The sequence below is a fragment of the Nicotiana tabacum genome, chromosome 1 (genome assembly GCF_000715075.1).
Source record: "Nicotiana tabacum cultivar K326 chromosome 1, ASM71507v2, whole genome shotgun sequence".
NCBI classification, from domain to species: Eukaryota; Viridiplantae; Streptophyta; class Magnoliopsida; order Solanales; family Solanaceae; genus Nicotiana; species Nicotiana tabacum.
Window position 1 is genome coordinate 90804031 of NC_134080.1, and position 25230 is coordinate 90829260.

The window sequence follows — 25230 nt, forward strand, 5'->3', positions numbered from 1 at the left end:
TCCATTGGAGTTTATTGTTATAGGGTCATGCCATTTAGTCTCAAGATCACTAGTACCATCTACATGAGGGCCATGACGACCCTCTTTCACGACATGAACCACAAGGAAATTGAGGTATATATGGATGATGTCATCACTAAGTCTTAAAAGATCACAAATCATTTGAGTGATTTAAAGAAGTTCTTTGAGTATTTGTGAAGGTACAGTTTGAAGTTGAATACTGCGAAGTGTGCATTCAGAGTTCCTGCAAGGAAACTGTTAGAATTCATCATTAGTAGGAAAAGGTTAGAGTTGGATCCTTCAAAGATCAAGGCCATATAAGACTTGCCACTGCCTATGAGCAAAAAAGATGTGATGAGCTTCCTCGACAGATTAAACTACGTTAGCAGGTTCATAGCCTAGTCAACGGTAATCTACAAGCTTATTTCATGTTGTTGAAAAAAGACGTTGCTATAAATTGGAAGGAATAATGTTAGAAAGCTTTCTACAAGATCAAGGAGTATTTGTGAATCAACTAGTGTTAGTTCCTTCAAAATCCTAAAAGCTAATGTTATTATACTTGTCCGTTCTAGATAACGCATTTGGGTACGTGTTGAGACAACACGATGAGACTAGAAGAAAGGAGAAAGCATATACTACCTGAGTAAGAATTTCACACCATATGAAGCCTGATATACCTTGTTAGAGCGGACCTGCTGCGCTTTGACTTGGATCGCTCAAAAGATAAGGCACTACATGACAGCATACACCATGCATCTGATATCCCAACTCGACCCGCTCAAGTACATCTTCCAAAAATCAATTCCTACAGGAAAGTTGGCCAAATGGTAGATTCTTCTTAGTGAATTCGATATTGTGTACATAACACAGAAAGCTATCAAAGGGCAAGAGTTAGACGATCATCTTGTAAAGAACCCAGTGGAAAAAGATTACGAGCCACTCATCATATACTTCCCAGATGAAGAAGTCTTATTCGCAAGGGAGGATATTGCAGAGTCATACCCAGGGTGGAGAATATTTTTTGATGGGGCAGCAAATTTAAAGGTGTAGGGATTGGGGCAGTCCTAGTTTATGAGTCAGGGCAACATTACTCGGCTTCATCCAAGATAAGATTCCCTTAGACAAATAATATGGCAAAATATAAAGCATGCATACTTGGTATAAGGATGACTGTTGACATGAACATCAAGGAGCTTCTGGTAATAGGAGACTCTGATCTACTGATACATCAAGTTCAGGGTGAATGGATCACCAAGAATATCAAGATCCTTCCATATTTGCACTACGTGAAAGAATTATGTAAGAACTTTACCAAGATTAAGTTCAAACATGTTCCTAGAATCCAGAATGAGTTCACCGACGCTCTTGCAACCTTCTCATCTATGATCCAGCATCCAGACAGGAATTACATCGATCCCATCGAGATGGAGGTTCGATATCAGCATGCGTACTATTTCAATGTGGATGAAGAGTCAGACGGTAAGTTGTGGTACTACGACATCAAAAGGTTCCTTGAAGCAAGAGAATATCGAGAGAATGCCACTAGTTGTCAAAAGTGAGCATTGATAAGACTGGAAAATCACTTTTTCCTTAACGGGGAAGTCCTGTATAGGATGACCCCGGACTTGGGTCTGTAAAGGTATGTATATGTCGCTAAAGCAACAAGATTACTGGAAGAGATACATGCAGGAACGTGTGGACCTCACAACTCTATCAAAGAAGATTTTAAGGGTCGAAAACTTTAGATTGTTACACCCCATATTTTTGTATATGAAAATACGACATAAATAAATTAATGAGAGCCCGGAAGTGAGATGTCACATCTTACAGCATTACATTACGGTGATGTCGCGTTTTGTAGTATTAAGTTACGACGATGTTTCACCCTGAAGTATTGTACATTAAAATTTTGTTTTCAGTTAACCGATGTAAGACTCGGGAATGAAATCATCTTGACGTTAAAGTACTTACGCTATTTATAACAAGCGATAAATAAGTTTTATGAAGGATAAAGGGGTACACAGATTAAAGAAAATGAGTTTCATTGAAAGTGGCCAATTTGGAATAAAATATGGGTCGAGCGATAATACCCGATAAATATGAACTAATACCATGCAAGGTACCATATGACCACGACAATATAATATATAAAGTATATATGAAGTATTTTAAAAATAAATAGAATTATGAATTTTTTTTAAATTATGCGGGTAATTAATTAATTACCGGGTAATAGAACATTACCCAGTTAACTAATAAGCGGACAAAAACATAACTAATTATGCCTAAAGAAACGTTGCACAAGGTCACTAATTAAGGAATGACTCACTACATATAAGTGAGTCTTATCCAACTTGACAATTTGTCTTAAAGAAACATAAGACTTGGAAAGTCTTAGTAAGAAACATAACCAATTAAACCATTTGTCTTTAGCCTTTAATTCATGACTTTGGTTTGAAACCAAGTCCTAAGAAAATTGTAACCAAGAACGTTAAGTTCTAAAGCAAGAAACATTTACAAGGTAAAAGCTACTGTTATACTACACCAAAGACGTGAAGAGCAGGAACAAATTCGTTTCAAGAATTTCAAAGGATTCCAGCAAAATCTCATTCAACTTTCCTTTTGTTGCTTTCAATCACTTTTTGAGATTTTGTGTAATTACCTTGTTCGTTGATTCTGTTTGGCCATTTGCGCTCGGATGATAGGGTAATGATGTGATCTTCTTGATTTTCAAGTCTTCGAGGAACTTTGTGACTTTTGCGCCTACAAACTGTGGTTTGTTGTGTAGGCTATCTCTTTTGGTATCCAAAATCTGCAAATAATGTTCTCATACAAGAAATCTACCACTTCACATTCGCCGATCTTCTGATAAGGACCTGCTTCAACCCATTAAGAAAAATAGTCAGTTAAAATCAAAAGAAATCTTACCTTACTAGGGGCCGGTGGCAGTTGTGTGACAATATCCATTTCCCACTTCATGAATGGCCATGGTGACAGAACCGAGTGCAGTGGCTCTGCCGGTTGATGTACCAACGGTGCTTAGCATTGAGATTTATTGCCTTTTTGAACATAAGCTTTGGCGTCTTGTTTCATCCGGTGCCAATAATATCCTACCCTTATTAATTTTAGTACTAAGGAATATGCGCCTTAATGATATTCTACAAATCCTTCGTGGACTTCTTGCATAACATAGTTATCTTCAGAGCCTCCCAAACATCGAGCCAACGAGCCTTGGAAAGATCTTATGTACAGTTGTCCTCCTTTAAAACTATATCGCGATGCCTTAGTGCGTAGCTATATCGCGATGCCTTGGGATCTTTAGGCAACTTTTCGTGCTTTAGATAGTCAATGATCTTATTTCTCCAGTCACAGACCTGATTGGTCGCATTTACCTCATAATAGATATCTACGTCCAGCACCGAGTGCATAAGCAGCACGACCGTACCGGAGTCCGATCCTTTCATTTCCGTAGATGAACCAAGGTTAGCTAGTGCATTTGCTTTTGCAACTTTTTAATGCATTTATTTTTTAATGATACACTTGATTACTAATTATTTATGGCAAAAAAAAATCAGAATACATGTACATTTTAATTAGCTACATGATTGCACGATTAAGGTAGATGAAGAAGTGGTTAATGAGAATTTTTTATTTCGCCTTATCTTGCATATATAAATGAGGATTTGTGTATTTTTCTTTATTATGATTAAAGTTTTAAATTAAGGTGCATATTAAGGATTAATCTAATAATCAGGACTTTATACCAAGTATGATTTTTTTTTTGGATTTTAATAAATCAACGCCGCCACAAACATTATCTGACAATGCTTAATGTCCTGGTTTTGTGAGGACTATGCTACGTGAATATGAATTTTGATAATCGATATGAGTTTGTTTAATATGAAGCACGAAACAGCTTACAAATAGCTTGAGATGGTCGAAAGCTTTATCAATTCTTGGTTAGTCTTCATATATATAATTTTCGTTGGATAAAACTGTAATACTTTTCTATTAAGTGTTCGAATTGAAGTCAGAATTTTAAGTTCACGGGAAAAACTACAAACGAGCGTGTGTCTTTTATTCTTGTATCTATCTGCAAAATATTTTATGCATTAAAATTGAGAGATGATCAAGTTTGCATGAATATTATCAATCTAGATTAAAAGATTTCTCTGTTTGAAGTGAAGTTCATGTAATGCCTTTGCGATAAAACGTGCAAAAAAGTAATGTTCACACGTTGCGTTTTACTGTATTTCTTCTTTCATTTCGTTCTAAAATTTCACGGAACATGTATGTTAAGGCCCTCCCTTCTTTCCTTGGACATGGTCCAAGTTATACTGAAGAAACGAGCAAACACGCAGTTTTCATAAATTACTCTATTCATAGAAATAGTAGGGGTGTCTATATTTCGATTCCACATGAAAAATATTAATATCTTTTGTTTATGGGTCTCAGAATAATACGCAGTTGGAAATGTTTATCTAGAAAGAATATTGAGATTATTACATATTTTCATGCATTTCACTCATTTATACATGTGCATTGACCCATGACCATATGGCGTTATATACACGTATATATGTAAATATATGTATATGGGAAAAGGTTATGACGTTATATAGGCACCACCACATGATCAGCTGGTATATGATGATGATGTTACCCACAGTGACTGAAATATGATTCAAACGGCGTTATATACACGTATTTATATGTATATATATGTATATGGGATATGGGAAAGGTTATGGCATTATATACGCACCATCACCTGATCAGCTGGTATATGATGATGATGTTGCCCATAGTGGCTGAAATATGACTCAGACGGCGTTATATACGCATATATATATGTATGTATATATATATAAATGGGATATGGGAATGGTGATGGCGTTATATACGTGCAACAACCTGATTAACTGGTATACGTTGATGAGTTTGCCCACAATGGCCGATATGATATGATGGGATGCCCTCAAAGGCTGATAATGTTATGAAACATGTACCTATGCACGACATGACATTCATACGCATATGCATGATGCTAAAAGTAATTTATAATTTACAAAGTTATTCAGACTTACAGGTTGAGTCATGTACTCTATATTTCTTTGATGTCTCTTATGTATTTATTTATGTGCCTTATATACTTGGTATATTATTCATACAGACGTCCCTTTTGCCTGGGGACACTACGTTTCATGCCAACAGGTCCCGATAGACAGGTCGAGAGCCCCCCAAGTAGGCTATCAGCTCAGCGGAAGATGCTGGTGTGCTCTATTTGCTTCGGAGTTGCTTGTTTGGCTGGTATGATTTAGATCTGTATTGTTTGGTATTGCGGGACTCTTTCCTGACCTTTATGTCATTTATGTACTCTTAGAGGCTTGTAGACATATGTTGTATACGTGAAAGATTGTACGGCCTTGTCGGCCTGTATCTTGAGTTATAAATAATTATGTTGGCCTATTAGGCCCTTATGTCACGTGTATATGATAATGTAATAAGAAAGATACGTTACATTGGTACTCGGTTGAGTAAGGTACCGGGTGTCCGTCGTGGCCCATCGGTTTGGGTCGTGACATGGATAACCATGGAAATTAATAGTATCTATTACATGCAGAAGTGTCACCAGTGCTAGATTCATAGGGATTTCATCCGGGTTCCACCTAATGAGCTAAACATAATGGGATTTCCTTGGTCATTCTCCACTTGGGACATAGACGTCATTGGACCTATAGAACTAGCTGCATTAGTGACTACTTCAAGAAATGGGTCGAAGCTTATACATATAAGGCCTTCACGAAGAAGGTGGTGGCAAATTTCGTCTGTAACTGCATAATCTGCTGATTTGGGATCCCAATGTCAATCATAACAGATAATGCAGCCAATCTCAATAGTGATCTCATGAGGGAGATTTACGAGAAGTTCAGAATCGTCCACCGCAACTCCAGCCTACAGGCTTCAAATGAATTGAGCGGTCGAAGTGGCTAATAAAAACATCAAAATAATCTTACAGAAGATAGTGGACAATCACAGGCAGTGGCACGAGAAGCTATCCTTCGCCTTATTGTGTTACCGAACCACTATGAGAACATCTATCAGGGCAACGTCATACATGTTGGTATATGGCACAGAAGCTATGACACTCGCAGAGGTCGAGATACCATCTTTAACAGTCATTTAGGAAGCCAAGTTAGACGACGCATAATGTATACCTGTCAGGCAGGAGCAACTCATGCTCATCGATGAAAAGAGAATGGACACAGTATGTCATGGCTAGCTATATCAAAATAGGTTGCCTAACACGTTCAATAAAAAGTTGACACCTCAGCAATTTACACCGGGTCAGTTGGTTTTGAAGAAAATAGTCCCTCATCAGGAAGAGGCCAAAGGAAAATTCGCACCAAACTGGCAAGGACCTTATGTGGTCCATCGAGTATTGTCGGGAGGAGCATTGATCCTAGCAAAAAGGGACGGCAGAGTCAGCACGAAGCCCCTTAATTAAGATGCAATTGAGAGATACTACATTTGAAGACAATAGAATTAGGGTTTGGTAGTAACAAAACAACGCCCAACCTGACTTCCCACGGTAGGATACATAGGCAACCCATGAAAGGTACGTCTCCCTCTCTTTTTCTAATAAAAATCCAAATATCATTTTGTTTGTATTTGGAACCACGCCACAACTTGATTTCCTTTTACACAAATACATAGGCAATCAACATCGAATTCAGTCATTTTTTGTTATTGAACAACATCTAGACCTAATTCCATTTGGATATGTAGGTAGTCGGAGTTAGACTCGACCACTTAATTTCAATTTCTCATCAATTTGCATCTATTGTAATCGAACTACGTTTTGACCTAATTCCATTTGGATAGGTAGGATTCCAAAGTCAGGCTCAATCATCTTCATAATTCATGCATCATTTTATCATCCTCGAACTACGTTTTGACCTGATTCTATTTGGATACATAGGCAACCTGAAAAGGTTCGGCCATAATATAGGAAAACCTTTGTAATGCATTTGTTAAATTAGGACACGATTGTGACATCAAGAAGCTACATCATCAAGGACATCTCCAGGAAATGTCATCAACGGAAAAAATCACCCATAAATGACATTCGCATCGAAGGGAACGTCTAAACATGTCATAATCCGGAACAACAGCACTTTGCCGTGAAAATAAATGAATTTCAAAATGTTTGTATTAAAAAATTCTATCTTTACACCTACCGAACCTCATGGCTTAATCCACCAGGTCCGGGGTAACGCCAGGCTTAAAGTCAACACAGCACCACCCCCCCCCCCCCCAACTAAGAACTTCTCTTTGGTCACAGGATGGACAGGAGTCGAGGGATAATAGATTACACTAGGAGCAATGACGAACCCGCTACCATCTCATGAACCATTATCTCTCCTTCATTATTCAATTCTTTTTCTCATATGGTTAAGGACTAACTTCAAATTCTTTGCAGGTATTCCGGAACCAAGTCATCGATACAATCAAAGCACCCTACACATATCAATCCACTTTTTCCCACCAATCGGAACCTTATATATAATAAACTGTCTGCTCAACCAATCAGAGTGCCCTATACATATCGAGCCGCTGGCTTCGCCAATCAGAGCAATGTATATAGTAAACTGATCTCTTTGCCAACTGGAGAATTTTGCACAAATCGCACCATCACTATGCCATATTACATATTCCAAGTAGATACTTTAAATTTTCATGGCCGACTTCGCTAGTCAAAGGATGCAACATCCAATTCCACAATACATTCTGCTGCTCGATGATTGTAATTTAGTTTCGCAGTCATGAGTATCTCTTGCGCATGCTCCTTGTTTCTTTATTTCAACTTGATTGTTTTGACGTTTTATTTATGCATGTTACAGGTTTTTACATTTCAAGTCATCTACTCCCATCATGTGGAGGTTTTTACATTCAAAGTCAACTACTCCTATTGTGTGGAGATACTCCCCTCGTACAGAGATATTTTACATTTTAAATCAACTGTTACACCTCATGTATTCGTACGTAAGAGTACGTCGTAAGTCAATTGATGTAAGCTCGGAAATGAAATCATCTTTGAAATGTTTACAAAGTTAGTTAATAATATTAACTTGGAGGTTAATAATATTTAAGATCATGAATACCAAGTACCAAGAGGGTTTGAAGGTTTAGAAGCTAAACGAATTGAAGAAAATAAGTTTCGTCGAAAGTCGACAAATTGGGAATAGTATAACATGTACTTTTGGGGTGAGACTAGGGTGCTTAACATTATAAGGAGATTATGTTATGAGTTATTTTAGTCGTATGGTAGTCGTATTTTATGTTTTGAAGTCAAAGAGTTGTGGAACAAATGTTGAAAAAGGTCATCACAAGTTATATTCACAAATTTGTTGAAACTTAGGTCAAATGTAGCTGAGCTTTTATCCCAATATACTTGGAGGTAGGGGATGATCTACCTACCAAATTGAAGATCCACGAGTTTATTTTTTAAATAATTTAACCGTTTGTCAGTACGACATCAGAGTAGAGAGGTATTCGCGTTTTCACGAGACTCCACAAAGCAGCTCCCATGGGCCCCACGAAGTCAGTGTAAACTCCAGCCTGTATTTAAGTCAATTATAAATCGTTTTCAATCATTTTTCTCGTCAAAAATAGTTCATAAATACTCCTAAATGCTCTCCAATGGTTCCTCCATGATTCTATGGTGAAAACCTAAGACAAAAACATGAATCCAATGCTAGAAATTTTGTGGTGCTTGCTAGATCGTAGTTCTTCATCTTGTGGCTGTTTTGGAGGGTTCTTCAAAGTGAATTAACCTCAGGTATCATGGGTTTCTTGTTTATTAAGGTAAAAATCAGTCCCTCCTTCATTTATATTAGATTTTCAAGGCGAATTACAAGTGTTTACATTCCAACTTTAACTCCAAAAGCTGATTCAATAAGAGAATACAACACCTATAGTGTTATAGTGTCATTGAAAATAATATTGGGCTGTGTTTGGCTGAAATTTCAAGTTGTTTCTACTGTATAAGGTGATTCTAACATCCTACTAATTGTTTTTAGGCTTTCTTGTATGTTGGTTAAGTTGTTAGGATGATAAACTACAAGATAATACTTGGATTAGCTTGAGATATTGTTCTTGATGGATTGATTTGAAAGTTGCTCTTATGAACTTTAAGTGGCTTAAAATTATGGAAACTAAGTTGTATATGATATTTTTAGTATTAATATGTTGGTTTAGATGTCAATATTGTTGAGGAAATTGGTAACTAGAAAAGGAAATGGCTAAAAAGCACTTAGAAGTTGTCGACAATGATATTATCTTGTGTTGGGCTATTTCGGGTAACTTTAAAGTTGAGACAAGGTTGAAAATCCTTTAAAAGGTATTGATTATTATACTGAATATATTACTATGTTCAAGAATTAATGGTAATAGGGTTGAAGGGTGCTAAAGGGATTCAATCCGAGCTTGCCGCTCATCGTGATATGTTGATGACTTGTTAATGAAATATTTTTTACCTATTGTTGATGTTGTTTTTATTGTATTGCTTTGGTTGTTGTTGTTGGTATATGATATTGTATGAGGCCCTTGTTATAGGAGAGATGCTGCCAAAATTTACATAAACGAGCTACTAGATTAAATTACGGACATAGCCTTCACTCAGCACTGATTTTGAATCTCCTTATGCTATGGTATACTGATTTGAGTTGTTTAATGCTTGGAAGCTATTAAGGACTCATCGAGGTTAAGGTATGTTAAGGCTAAACCTTTCCTTCATTTTTGCATGATTCCATAACGACATGTGTTTGATAACGAGACACAAAGAGAAGTTCATTTTTCTGAATTTATTCACATTATCCTTGTCTCATAAGTTACAGTATTCTCCTTTATTAGGACTTTCTATCCAGTTAACTATTGTCTTCTTTCAGTCAAGAGAGTAGAAGGTCTATATATATACAATATTATAGTATTTTCACCACCACCGAGCTATAACCGGTCGACAGGCCCCTATTGGGCAACCCCGGATCAGATGGTAAGTTATATACCGAGCCTACTATGGCCGAGAGCCTATGAGCGAGCCCAGAATGGGTGAGATACAGAGCTTAGTATGGCCAAGCATGTATGACCAAGCCTACTACGGTAGAGCAATTACACATACCAAGCCTTTTAAGGCCGGACATCTATTTTACTTACTATTGTGACGACCCAAAGGGTCATCACCGTAATTTTTCCTTGTTTCGTGCTTCCGCTGTTAGTTGCCTCGATTGGCGTGTGTAGTCCGGGCACATAACCGGAAAGCTTTTATGTTGAAATATGCGAATTATGTGAAAAATGTGATGAATTTTAATATTAATATGCATAATATTGACTTCGGTCAACATTTTGGGTAAACGGACCCGGACCTGTGATTCGACGGTCCCGGAGCGTCCGTAGAAAAATATGGGACTTGGGCGTGTGCTCTGAATCAAATTCCGAGGTCCCAAGCCCGAGAAATAAATTTTTATGTGAAATTGTTCTCTGAAATTAATTAAGGAAAAGGAAGAAGAAAATTGATTAGAAAACTGTGGTATCGGGCTCGTATTTTGGTTCCGACGCCCGGTACGAGTCTTAAATATGTTTTAAGCACTATCTGTAAAGTTTGGCTAAAAACGGACCTCATATGACGTGTTTCGGACTTAAAATGGGGAATTTGAGTTTTATGAAAGTTTAAAGAAAATCATGTGTTTCGAGGCTTGATCCTATGTATATGATGTCGTTTTGGCGATTTGATCGCACGAGTAAGTCCGTAAGGTGTTTTCGAGATCATATGAATGTTTGGTTTGGAGCCCCGAGGGCTCGGGTGAGTTTTGAGTGGGGCTCGGGAGGTCTTAGACATTAAAAATGCAGGTTCAGATATTGCAGGCCCCAGTGCGGCCGCGGCCATTTTCGCGCGGTCCTCGCTGGCAGCCACGCGGCCGCAGTGCTGTTCTGTGCGATCCGCGTGGTGGGGTTCAGAGGGTCAACCAGCGCGGCCACGCACCAAATCAGTGCAGTCCGCGCTGGGTGGGTTGAGAGAAAGCCCACTTCTTCCCTCCCTCGGCGCGGCCGCGGTACATTTCTACGCAGTCCGCGTCAGCACCCAGCAAAGCATATAAACTCGGGATTTTCAGTCATTTTTCCACTTTTCAAAAACCCAAAACCTAAGAGGCAATTTTCCAAACAACTTTTCTTCTACAAAACGATTGGTAAGTGATTTCTAACTTAATTTCTTTATTCTTTGACATCTTTTAACAAGATTTCAACTTCAAATCAAAGATTTTCATGGGGGAAATTGGGTGTTTTGGGTAGAACCTAGGTTTTTTTACAAATTGAGAAGTTGGACCTCAATTTGGGGTCCGATTTCAAAACAAATCATATATTTGGATTCGTGGGAGAATGGGTAACTGGATTTTGGTTCAAACCTCGAGTTTCGACCACGTGGGTCTGAGGGTATTTTTGACCATTTTGGGAAAAAAACCTTGTAAAATTTATTTCCATGCATGGGGAGTGATTCATTTAGTAATTATTAATGTGATTAAGTAACTTATGACTAGATTCGAGTGGATTGGTGGTGGAATCAAGAGGTAAAGCTATACTAGAAGCGTGAGTTGAGTTTGGAGCATTCGAGGTAAGTGTTTGTTCTAACTTTGGCTTGAGGGAATAGGATTAGGATGTTATTTGCTAGTTGCTAATGTGGAGTATGGTGTATAGGCATGGTGACGGTTATCTATGCACCGGAGTCTAGCATGATCGTGAGTCTTAATTGCTTTTAATTCGAATAACGTGACACAATCTCCTTGTTTATTTGATGAGTTTCATATAATGTGAATGGTTGAGGTAAAATTGTGATTGGTGTACTTTTGGAGCGTTAGCTCGAATATGAATGTGTTAGTTGAGGAAGAAGGGATTTAAAAAGAGAATGTGTTGTGATTACTCCCTTGCTGGGATGTGTAGACCGATATATATACTCTCCCTTGTGGGGATATTTTTGGGCTGTTAGTTGTACCCTTGCCGGGTTAGAGTGATATGTTGTTGATTTCCCCTAATGGGACTCTCCTTACAAAATCAGATGTTTCGAATTATATTATGGGATCATGTGGCATGCCGTCCACTTTTATATGATATTATGGGATCGTGTGGCACGTCGTCCACTTATATATGATATTATGGGATCGTGTGGCACACCGTCCCCGTATGAATTTATGAAATGGGATCGAGTGGTACGCCTACCACAAATTAGAGTGATTATTGGTTATTGGCCTCCAATGTCGGTGACATATTGCGCACTGTGATAAAGATGAAATGGGAACGAGTGGTACGCCTACCACGTGGTATATGAAAATTGGGATCGTGTGGCACGCCGTCCACTTATATATGATATTATGGGATCGTGTGGCACGCCGTCCACTATGCACGCCGTCCAATTATATATGAATATATATCATGGGAACCAGAGTTTCTTCTGTTTATTTCTGATATTTCATTTTTATCTGTTACTCCCCGATAGCATGTCCCCTCCTAGCTTTACTTTGTATTATCTTGTTATTGTTTTCTTGCACTTGTATATATATTTGTACAGGTTAATTGTGGTAGGTCCTGTCTAGCCTCGTCACTACTTCGCCGGGGTTAGGCCAGGCACTTACCAACATATGGGGTCGGTTGTGCTGATGCTACACTCTGTGCATTTTTGTGCACAGATCAGGGAGTAGCTTACGGACCACAGCAGTAGGACTTCTGGGAGCTATTTTCAGTCCAGGGACTCTCGAGGTAGCCTAGCTGGCGTTCGCAGGCCGAAGCCCCTTTCCATGTTTTTCGTTTGTTCATCTTGTATCAGACAAACATGATGTATTTCCTTTCAGACATTGTTTGTAGTATTCTGTAATAGTCCGTGAGCTAGTGACACCAGACCTTGGGTAGTGATGTGTATTAAACTTCCGCACTTTTGGTTTTCAATTGCTTTAGATTTAAAGTCTTCCGCTTAAATTTTGTCTCATTTATTATATTGTTTGAAAGAAAGCAAGAAAGGTGTTTTAAATATTTGGCTTGCCTAGCTCCGATAGTAGGCGCCATCACGACACCCGATGGTCGAAAATCCGGGTCGTGACAAGTTGGTATCAGAGCCCTAGGTTACTTAGGTCTCACAACTCACGGACAAGCTCGGTAGAGTCTGAGGGATCGGTACGGAGACGTCTGTATTTATCCCGTAGAGGCTACTGAGTTAGGAAAACTTTACTTTGTTCATTCTTGTCGTGGGATACTGTTTCTCAAGTATTGATTGTCTTCCTACTCCGTTCTTTCGTAGATGGCGAGAACACGTGCTTCCTCTTCTACCGCGCAGCAGCTCGAGCCCCCAGCAGTAGCTCCTATCAGGGGCAGCGGGCGAGGCCGTGCCAGAGGCCGAGGTCGGGGCAGAGCTCAGCCCCGAGCAACAGTCCCAGAGGTGGAGCCTAATATTGACTATGACGAGGAGGTTCCAGCTCCAGCAGCTCCAGTGGGCCAAGATCAGGTCCCAGAGGGTTTCATAGCCACTCTAGTGCTTCAGGACGCTTTGGTCTGATTGGTAGGCTTTATGGAGGGCATTTCAAGGGCGGGATTGCTTCCCGTAGCACCAGCCACGTCTCAGGCTGGGGGAGGAGTTCAGACTCCCGCTACTCATACTCCAGAGCCGGTAGCTCCTCCAACCCAGGCTACAGTAGTTCAGCCAACTATGGTAGTTCAGCCAGCTACAGCGGTCCAGCCAGGTATTGCGGCTCAGTCCAGTGATGGTACAGCTATGTCCGCAGATGCTCTGTGGAGGCTAGATCGGTTCACTAGGCTCTTCATTACCACATATAGTGGCACACCTTCAGAGGATGCCCAGAATTTCACATGCAGCTGTCATGAGGTTCTTCGGACTGTGGGTATTTTAGAGACCAATGGGGCCGACTTCGCCACTTTTCACCTAGCAGGATCCGCCAAGACTTGGTGGAGAGATTTCTGTTTAGCCAGGCCAGCGGGGTCGCCATCATTAACCTGGGATCAGTTTCAGAGTTATTTCTGGGGAAGTTTCTCCCAGTTACTCAGCGGGATGCCCTTCGCAGGCAGTTTGAGCGACTCCAGCAGGGTTCGATGCCAGTTACCTAGTTTGAGACACAGTTTATTGATCTTGCACGCCATACCATTATGATACTCCCCACCGAGAGAGAGAGGGTGCAGAGGTTTGTTGATGGGTTGGTTCAACCGATCCGTGTTCAGATGGCCATGAGTGCCTAGAGTGAGATTACATTTCAAGAGGCGGTAGATGGTGCCCGCCGGATAGAGCTGGCACTTTCTTAGGGAGGTGGTCATGGGTCTGATAAGAGGCCCCGTCATTCTGGTAGATTCAGCGGTACCTCGTCTGGAAGCAGGGATTCTTATGGTAGAGGACATCCTCCGAGGCCCTTTCAGTCAGCTCTCCAGACTTCTCATGGTTCACCAGTGAGTCGTGGTTCTCAGCCGTAGTATTCTGACCAGCAGCTCTTCAGTTCTCCATCAGCACCTATCAGTGGCCCGCCACTTCGTTACTCTTAGTAGCCGAGGGCTTGTTTCATTTACAGCGATGTAAGGCACATTGCCAGGTATTGCCCTCGAGCTTCCGGCAGCTCTCAGCAGCAGGAACCTCGCCCTATGAATCAGGCACCAGTTGCCCCACAGCCTGCCCAGCCAGTTAGAGGCGGGGGTAGAAGACATAGAGGTGGAGGCAGAGGTCTTAGAAGTGGAGCTCAGACCGCCAGAGGTAGGGGTCAGTCAGCAACGGATTATCCCAGGGATGTGATTCAGGGAGGTGGGCCCATCCCCGTTGCTATGCTTTGCCAGCCAGGCCAGAGGCTGAGTCATCAGATGTTGTGATTACAGGTACCATTCTGGTCTGTGATAGGGATGCTTCTGTGCTATTTGATCCCGGATCTACGTATTCATATGTGTCGTCCTATTTTGCACCCTATTTGGTTATGCCTAGTGAGGCCTTGAGTATTCCTGTGTATGTGTCTATACCAGTGGGGGATTCTATAGTGGTGGACCGGGTTCATCGTTCCTGTGTTGTGGTATTCAGGGGTCTTGAGACCCGTGTTGACTTGTTGCTCTTGGATATGGTGGATTTCGACGTCATATTAGGGATGGATTGGTTGTCCCCGTATCATGCGATCTTGGATTTCCATGCCAAGACTGTGACTTTGACGTTGCCAGATTTACCCCGACTAGAGTAGAGAGGGACCCCAGGTCATACCACTCGCAGCGTTATTTCTTCTGTGAAGGCTCGACGCATGGTCGAGTAGGGGTGTCTAGCTTATCTGGCTTATGTTCGCGACTCTAGCGCTGAGGTCCCATCTATTGATTCCGTTCCTATTGTTCGGGAGTTTCCCGAAGTTTTCCCTTTAGACCTGTCGGGCATGCCGCCCGACAGGGATATCGATTATTGTATTGATCAGGCGCCGGGCACTCAGCCCATTTCCATTTTGCTGTATCGTATGGCGCTGCCCGAGTTGAAAGAGTTAAAGGACGAGCTTTAGGATTTGCTTGAGAAGGGTTTCATTAGACCCAGTGTTTCGTCGTAGGGCGCACCAGTGCTATTTGTGAAGAAAAAAGATGGCTCGATTAGGATGTGCACTGATTACCGGCAATTAAACAAGGTGACGATTAAGAACAAGTATCCACTGCCGAGGATCGACGATTTATTCAACCATCTTCATGGTGCGAGGGTGTTTTCAAAGATAGATTTGAGATCTGGCTACCACCAGCTGAGGATTAGGGCGTCTGATGTCCCTAAGATAGCATTTCGCACTCGGTATGGGCACTATGAGTTTTTGGTCATGTCATTTGGACTGACTAATGCCCCAACAGCATTCATGGAGTTGATGAACCGAGTGTTCAGACCTTATTTGGACTTGTTCGTGATAGTCTTCATTGACGATATTCTTATATACTCCCGCAGTTAGGAGGAGCATGAGCAGCACCTCAGAGCGGTTCTTCAGACCCTGAAGGATAGTCAGTTGTATGCCAAGTTCTCAAAGTGCAAGTTTTGGTTGAGTTCGGTTGCATTCCTGGGTCATGTCGTATCAGCAGAGGGTATTCAGGTAGACCCGAAGAAGATAGAGGCAGTCAAGAACTGGCCTCGACCAGCTTCAGCTACAGAGATTTGGAGTTTCCTGGGGTTAGCAGGTTACTACCGTCGGTTCGTGGAGGGGTTTTGATCCATTGAAGCCCCTATGACCAGATTGACCCAGAAGGGTGCCCATTTCAGGTGGTCAGATGAGTGTGAGGCGAGCTTTCAGAAGCTCAAGACAGCTCTGACTACGGCACCGGTATTGGTTTTGCCCATAGGTTCAGGGCCTTATACAGTCTATTATGATGCATCTCGTATTGGACTTGGTGTAGTGTTGATACAGGATGGCAAAGTCATTGCCTATGCTTCGAGCCAGTTGAAGATCCATGAGAAGAATTATCCGGTGCATGATCTTGAGTTGGCATCCATCGTTCATGCCTTGAAGATCTGGAGGCATTACTTATATGGTGTGACGTGTGAGGTGTTCACGGATCATAAGAGTCTTCAGTATTTGTTCAAGCAAAAGGAGTTGAATTTGAGGCAGAGGAGGTGGTTGGAATTGTTGAAAGATTATGACATCACTATCTTATATCACCCCAGAAAGGCCAATGTGGTGGTCGATGCCTTGAGTAGGAAGTTAGCCAGTATGGGCAGTCTTGCTTATATCCCGGTCGGTGAGAGACCGCTTGCTTTGGATGTTCAGGCTTTGGCAAATCAGTTTGTAAGGTTGGACATTTCTGAGCCTAGTCGAGTATTAGCTTGCACGGTCACTCGTTCTTCGTTATTGGAGCGTATCAATGATCGGCTGCTCGATGATCCCCATTTGTGTGTCTTGAGAGACACGATATAGCGTGGAGGTGCCAAGGAAGTGACCTTGGGAGATGATGGTGTATTGAGATTGGAGGGTCGAGTTTGTGTGCCTAACATGGATGGGCTTCGGGAATTGATTTTAGAGGAGGCCCATAGCTCCCGGTACTCTATTCATCCGGGCGCCGCGAAGATGTACCAGGATTTGTGGCAGCATTATTGGTGGCGTAGAATGAAGAAAGATATTGTGGCATATGTGGCACGGTGTTTGAATTGTCAGTAGGTTAAGTATGAGCATCAGAGACCTGGTGGGTTATTTCAGAGGATTGAGCTTCCCGAGTGGAAGTGGGAGCGAATCACTATGGACTTTGTTACTGGACTTCCATTGACTCGGAAGAAGTTTGACGCGGTTTGGGTTATTGTTGATAGGCTGACCAAGTCAGCGCATTTTATTCCCGTTGCAGCCACCTATTTATCCGAGAGATTAGCTGAGATTTACATCAGGAAGATCTCCGCCTTCATGGGGTGACCATATCTATCATTTCGGACCGGGGTCCACAGTTTACCTCGCATTTCTGGAGAGCAGTTTAGCGAGACTTAGGCACCCAGGTGCAGTTGAGCACAGCATTTCATCCCCAGACGGACGGTCAGTGCGATCAGATTCTTGAAGATATGCTCTGAGCCTGTGTTATTGATTTTGGAGGCTCGTGGGACCAGTTTTTGCCTTTAGCAGAATTTGCCTACAACAACAGCTACCAGTCCAGAATCTAGATGGCTCTGTTTGAGGCGTTGTATGGTAGGCGATGTCGGTCTCCAGTTGGATGGTTTGAGCCGGGAGAGGCTCGATTATTGGGTACTGATTTGGTTCAGGAAGCCTTGGATAAAGTCCGGATTATTCAGGATAGACTTCGTACAACTCAGTTCAGACAGAAGAGTTATGCAGACCGCAAGGTCAGAGATGTTGCTTTCATGGTTGGTGAGCAAGTATTTCTCCATGTATCGCCTATGAAGGGCGTGATGAGATTTGGGAAGAAGGGCAAGCTCAGCCCTAGGTTCATCGGTCCATTTGAGATTCTTGATCGTGTGGGAGAGGTGGCTTATAGACTTGCCTTGCCACCTAGCTTGTCAGTTGTGCATCCTGTGTTTCATGTATCTATGATCCGGAAGTATCACGGCGATCCATCGCACGTGTTGGATTTCAGCACTGTCCAATTGGACAAGGATCGCTCATATGAGGAGGAGCCGGTGGCTATTCTAGACCGGTAGGTTCAACAGTTGAGGTCGAAGAGTTTTCCTTCAATGCGTGTTCAGTGGAGAGGTCAGCCTCCTGAGGCATCGACCTGGGAGTCCGAGTCTGCTATGCGGAGCCGTTATCCTCATTTATTTCCCGACTCAGGTACTTCTTTCTTTTGTCCGTTCAAGGATGAACGGTTATTTTAGAGGTGGAGAATGTGACGACCCAAAGGGTCATCACCGTAATTCTTCCTTGTTCCGTGCTTCCGAGGCCTTGAAAACCTCGTTGTTAGTTGCCTCGATTGGAGTGCGCAGCCCGGCGCATAGCCGGAAAGGTTTTATGTTGAAATATGCGAATTATGTGAAAAATGTGATGAATTTTGATATTAATATGCATAATATTGACTTCGGTCAACATTTTGGGTAAACAGACCCGGACATGTGATTCGACGGTCCCGGAGGGTCCGTAGAAAAATATGGGACTTGGGTGTGTGCCCGGAATCAAATTCCGAGGTCCCAATCCCGAGAAATGATTTTTTGTGTGAAATTGTTCTCTGAAATTAATTAAGGAAATGGAAGAAGAAAATTGATCAGAAAACTGTGGTATCGAGCTCGTATTTTGGTTCTGACGCCCGGTACGAGTCTTAAATATGTTTTAAGCACTATCTGTAAAGTTTGGCTAAAAACGGACGTCATATGACGTGTTTCGGACTTAAAATGTGATATTTGAGTTTTATGAAAGTTGAAAGAAAATCATGTGTTTCGAGGCTTGATCCTATGTATATGATGTCGTTTTGGCGATTTGATCGCACGAGTAAGTCCGTAAGGTGTTTTCGAGATCATATGAATGTTTGGTTTGGAGCCCCGAGGGCTCGGGTGAGTTTTGAGTGGGGCTCGGGAGGTCTTAGACATTAAAAATGCAGGTTCAGATATTGCAGGCCCCAGTGCAGTCGCGGCCATTTCCGTGCGGTCCACGCTGGCAGCCACGCGACCACGATACTGTTCTGTGCGGTCCGCGTGGTGGGGTTCAGAGGGTCGACCAGCGCGGCCGCGTACCAAATCAGTGCGGTCCGCGCTGGGTGGGTTCAGAGAAAGCCCACTTCTTCCCTCCCTCAGCGCGGCAGTGGTACATTTCTGCGCGGTCCGTGCCAGCCCCCAGCAAAGTATATAAACTCGGGATTTTCAGTCATTTTTTTCACTTTTCAAAAACCCAAAACCTCAGAGGCGATTTTCCAAACAACTTTTCTTCTCCAAAACGATTGGTAAGTGATTTCTAACTTAATTTCTTTATTTTTTACATCTTTTAACATGATTTCAACTTCAAATCAAAGATTTTCATGGGGGAAATTGGGTGTTTTGAGTAGAACCTAGTTTTTTTTTACAAATTGAGAAGTTGGACCTCAATTTGGGGTTCGATTTCAAAACAAATCATATATTTAGATTCGTGGGAGAATGGGTAACCAGGTTTTGGTTCGAACCTCGAGTTTCGACCACGTGGGTCCAGGGGTATTTTTGACCATTTTGGAAAAAAAGACCTTGTAAAATATATTTTCATGCATGGGGAGTGATTCATTTAGTAATTATTAATGTGATTAAGTAACTTATGACTAGATTCGAGCGGATTGGTGGTGGAATCAAGAGATAAAGTTGTACTAGAAGCGTGAGTTGAGTTTGGAGCATTCGAGGTAAGTGTTTGTTCTAACTTTGGCTTGAGGGAATAGGATTAGGATGTTATTTGCTACTTGCTAATATGGAGTACGGTGTATAGGCATGGTGACAGTTATCTATGCACTGGAGTCTAGCATGACCGTGAGTCTTAATTGCTTTTAATTCAAATAACATGACACAATCTCCTTGTTTATTTGATGAGTTTCATATAATGTGAACGGTTGAGGTAAAATTGTGATTGGTGTACTTTTGGAGCGTTAGCTCAAACATGAATGTGTTAGTTGAGGAAGAAGGGATTTAAAAAGAGAATGTGTTGTGATTACTCCCTTGTCGGGATGTGTAGACCGATATATATACTCTCTTGTCGGGATATTTTTGGGCTGTTAGTTGTACCCTTGTCGGGTTAGAGTGATATGTTGTTGATTTCCCCTAATTGGACTCTCCTTACAAAATCAGATGTTTTGAATTATATTATGGGATCGTGTGGCACGCCGTCCACTTTTATATGATATTATGGGATCGTGTGGCACGCCGTCCACTTATATATGATATTATGGGATCGTGTGGCACGCCGTCCACGTATGATTTTACGAAATGGGATCGAGTGGTACGCCTACCACAAATTGGAGTGATTATTAGTTATTGGCCTCCGTTGCCGGTGACATATTGCGCACTGTGATAAAGATGAAATGGGAACGAGTGGTACGCCTACCACGTGGTATATGAAAATTGGGATCGTGTGGCACGCTGTCCACTTATATATGATATTATGGGATCCTGTGGCACGCCGTCCACTATACATATATATATCATGGGAACCGGAGTTTCTTCTGTTTATTTCCGATATTTCATTTTTATCTGTTACTCCCCGATAGCATGTCCCCTCCTAGCTTTACTTTGTATTATCTTGTTATTGTTTTCTTGCACTTGTATATATATCTGTACAGGTTAATTGTGGTAGGTCCTGTCTAGCCTCGTCACTACTTCGCCGGGGTTAGGCCAGGCACTTACCAGCACATGGGGTCGGTTGTGCTAATGCTACACTCTGTGCATTTTTGTGCACAGATCAGGGAGCAGCTTACGGACCACAACAGTAGGACTTCTGGGAGCTATTTTCAGTCCATGGACTCTCGAGGTAGCCTAGCTGGTGTTCGCAGGCCGAAGCCCCTTTCCATGTTTTTCGTTTGTTCATCTTGTATCAGACAAACATGATGTATTTCCTTTCAGACATTGTTTGTAGTATTCTGTAGTAGTCCGTGAGCTAATGACACCAGACCTTGGGTAGTGATGTGTTTTAAACTTCCGCACTTTTGATTTTCAGTTGCTTTAGATTTAAAGTCTTCCGCTTAAATTTTGTCTCGTTTATTATATTGTTTGAAAGAAAGCAGGAAAGGTGTTTTAAATATTTGGCTTGCCTAGCTCCGATAGTCGGCGCCATCACGACACCCGATGGTGGGAAATTTGGGTCTTGACAACTATATTGAGAGATTTGAGTCAGTATCAGCAGGTAAACATATCTTCATATTATCTTTGACTCTTAGTTACTTTCAGTTAATATATTATCAGTTCAGTTTTAGCTTTCAGCTATTTTGTTGCCTTACATACTCGATACATTATTTCTTATTGACGTTCCTTTTGTCGGGGACGCTGCATTTCATGCCTATAGGTCCTGATTGGTAGTTGGACAGATCCTCCCAGTAGACAGAGCCAAACATCAACTTGGTTGGTAAGCCCCACTTCCTCGGAGTTATCAGGTCTAGACCTTGGAGTCCTTTTTATATATATAAGTTTGATGGGTAGGTCGAGGACCTGTCCCGATGATGGTACAGTTCAGTTATCTCTAGAGGCTTGTAGACTAGTCTTGTATAGTTTGAATATCAGTAGATGTTCATGGCGGCTTCGTCGGCTTGCACAATTATATATATCAGTTTTTGCGTATGTTTACACCACATATGAGAGAGACGTTATTTTTAGACAATTCAGAATATGGCCTTATCGTCCTAAGTTGAGGGTTACCCCTCCAGAGTTCAAAGTTACAAAGTGGTACACTCGGGCCGAGTATGGCACTGGGTGCCAGTCTCGACCCCTCCCCCCTCCCCCCCAGGTTCAGGGCGTGACATCAACTACTTCCATCGTGTGGAGATACTCTCATCGCATGGAGACTTAATGCTCCGACAGCTATAGAATAGTACATATCCCAGCTAATAATCAAGTCAAATTCAAAGGCCCATCTCTAGCATCCCAAATAATGGTCCAGAGCTCAGAGACTACAAATTCAAAATATTATGTTGCCTTGAACCTAAATAACGGGTAGTCAACAGCCAGACATTATCATTTTTGCATCATTTACATCATATTTTAACATATTTGCATTACGATATATGGGTATGCATGTATCTTCTTTTGCAGGATCATACATCACGACGTGGAACTTTTTCTAGGCATCAAAACAAGTTATAATGCTATGAGGACAACAAACACATAAGCAAGCCCAGGATCCAAACTCCAACTCAAATCCGATCAGCAGAACTCCAAATCGCCTGTGAAGTCATTCTAGGTTCCAAGGCCTTCTCGCCTTGCAGTATCGCCATAACATATACTGGGGCAACTCCTGCAAGCACCACCCTCTCAAGTCATCATTCCAGAATTACATGAGCTTGATCCTCGTTAAGCCCGAAGTATGTAGGCGATTCAAAGCCAGAATTTGACCCCACTTTCCCTAAATCATTGCCTAATCTTTCCCGATTTTACAACTCATAATCTTCCTCAAAGACATATATCATTCCTACAATACATGCCAAAAGTCGGGACAAAATTAGTCTTAGTTGCCCAAAAACTCTTTCATCGGCTCCGGTCAAAGAGGGGCAGTTGTTGACGATTAATTTTGACCCTCAATTTTTAAATTAATCTATTTATACTTAATAATTTGCAATAAATGCGGTGAGACTATTTTCACATCAATAATACTTATTTTCATATGAATATAATAGGGAATTAGTAATTAATAGTGTTAAATTAATAATTTGGTATTGAAAATTTATTACCCTTACTATTTTGAAATTATTAAAGTAACTTCTATATTTTGATACACAACTTTTTTAATTAATTTAACAAATTATTCCTTCATTTTTAATTAATTCACTTATTATTTAAAGGCGAAATGGTTTCATCTCCACTTAAACCTGTACGAGATTTTAAAGCCGATATATAAACTTTGAATTTTCCAATTTTAGCACCTCAATTCAATCAATTGAGTATAAATAAATCTAATCGCCAGAGCGTGTAACTCAATTGTCTGACAGGAAGAACACGTCAAATGCTAAGACCATTTATTATTTTACATGTGTCGTCTATGGGTCCTTTGTTTAAAAACTAATTTATCAAAATTTATTTTCTTATTTTACTTTTTCCACTATTTCTTCTACACATTTTACCGCCTCCATCAGGGGGAAAAATCTCAACCTACCACCTGACTGTCTCAATAAGCCATGAACTTCCATAAATTCATTCTATCTTTCACTTCTAAAAAATTCATATCTCAAATAAAAGAGTCTAACAGGCCACCTACTAAAATTTTGTCAAGGAAACAAAAGAGTCGGCGAAGCTATGTCAAAGAAGGACACGAATGGTGAAATCAGAAAAAGAAAAGTAGAAATTTTAAGCCAAAATTCGTCAATTTTCGAATGGTCTTTTTCTTTTCTCTATATGTCTTCCAGTTTGAGATGGATACAAAAAAGATAGAGGAAGTTAATGTGAGAGAAAGGATTAATAGAAAATTTTGACAAAATCTATTGCTTTTCTTTGTTTTTCACTGTTGCTGCCTGGATTTGGAACAAAAATAGGAAGAAGCTGGGAAAGATTGGAGCCGGAGAGCAAGAAAAGAAGGGGGAGGGAAACATCAATTGGAAAAAGGGAAAAGAAACACGAAAGGGTAAAGGAAATAAGGGTATTACTGATTTGGGGGGGGGGGGGCTTATTTTTGTTCTTTTTTATTTGTATTTTTTTCTTCTGATTTTAGATTTTTTTAATTAAAATAATTGTAGTCACACGCATAATTTACGTGACTTGCATACACTTTGTCCATGTTATATCTATCACTGCCACATATGCATGGTCAACGGTCAAATAAGCTTATTAATGACTAAATACGCGAGTTTGAGTGTTCAAATGGGAACAATGTAAGTTCATGTATCGGCTTTGCAAATGAAAGCAAGTTTAAATGGCCACGAGGCTATTTCGCCTTATTTAAATTAATCTGAAATTAGTTTTATAACTTAGTAAATAAAGTATTTTAATAAATAATTAATTAATTACAGTAATTTATAGTGTATTTGATGATTATATTTTTTATTACATTCAATTATAATTAATTAAACTATCTTTAAAGAGGGTTAAAAGCTTAAAAGGCTATAATTATAAATGCCCAATTAAACACAATGAGACTAGTTATTAGATCAATTTCAGCTCAAAACATATGCCCAATCCCACCTGACCCGGTCTGTAAATAACCCCTCTATTCCACCTTAACGATCCACCATCTCCAATGAGCCAATGAAATCATGCCACATCACCCCTCTTCCACACTCACACAAGAAACACACCTCATCTGGACTGTTGATCCAAATAATCAATGGTCCATGCTTAAACCAAATTTTTCTTTTTTGTTTCAATATCCATCAACGATTTATCTCCGCCGTTAGATTAAAAGAAATCCAACAGTCATCCTTTTCTTAACTAAATATTTTATCTCCAAAATATCGGATTCATTGATCACAATAATCCAACTACTACCCTTTACCTACCCGCCTTAAACCTACCAAACACCTAACCCTAATTCATTCCCTCTCAGATTGGCCGCCCCTCTTTCCCTAAACTCTCTCTTTTCTCTCATCCTTTCAATCTCTATCAGTCCTAAATTCTTGCACAAATATGTGCAATGTCACAAAATTAAACTTCACAATACTCAATCTATCCCTATACTTACGAATCCTACCATTTTATTTCTTCTTTCATCACTGAGATTCAAAATCCCCAAACCTGAAACCCTAGACTCAAAAATGAAACTTCAAATCTTCTGATTTCTCTTGTGGTCTTTTAAATCAGATCATGCATGAAGGTTTTATACGGATTCATCATTGTTATTCGATGTCCAGAGAGACCTCTAGATGTTGGAGTTTGACTTGTTGTTTATCACTCATCAACGGTCAATTTTTCATTCTCATATTCCTAGGTAAAACTGCTTCATTATTTTCCCTCTGTGCTCTTCTGATTTCACTCCTTCCCTATCGTCATCTACCCGTTCGTCATCATCCACTACTTGTTTGAACTAATCTAAAAACCTAAGACTTGAATGCCACAATACAAAGGGTCATTTAATTCCTTCACCTAACACACTTATATACCATCTGAAATACAAAAAAGAA

General features: G+C 40.7%; 1 protein-coding gene across 1 annotated transcript; it reads left to right on the forward strand.

Moving 5' to 3' along the window:
* Positions 1 to 1130: 1130 nt before the first annotated feature.
* On the forward strand, positions 1131 to 1559 carry LOC142163046 (uncharacterized). The gene has a single exon (XM_075220298.1). It carries the CDS (start codon positions 1131 to 1133, stop codon positions 1557 to 1559), a length of 429 nt encoding a protein of 142 aa, XP_075076399.1.
* The last annotated feature ends 23671 nt before the right edge of the window (positions 1560 to 25230 follow it).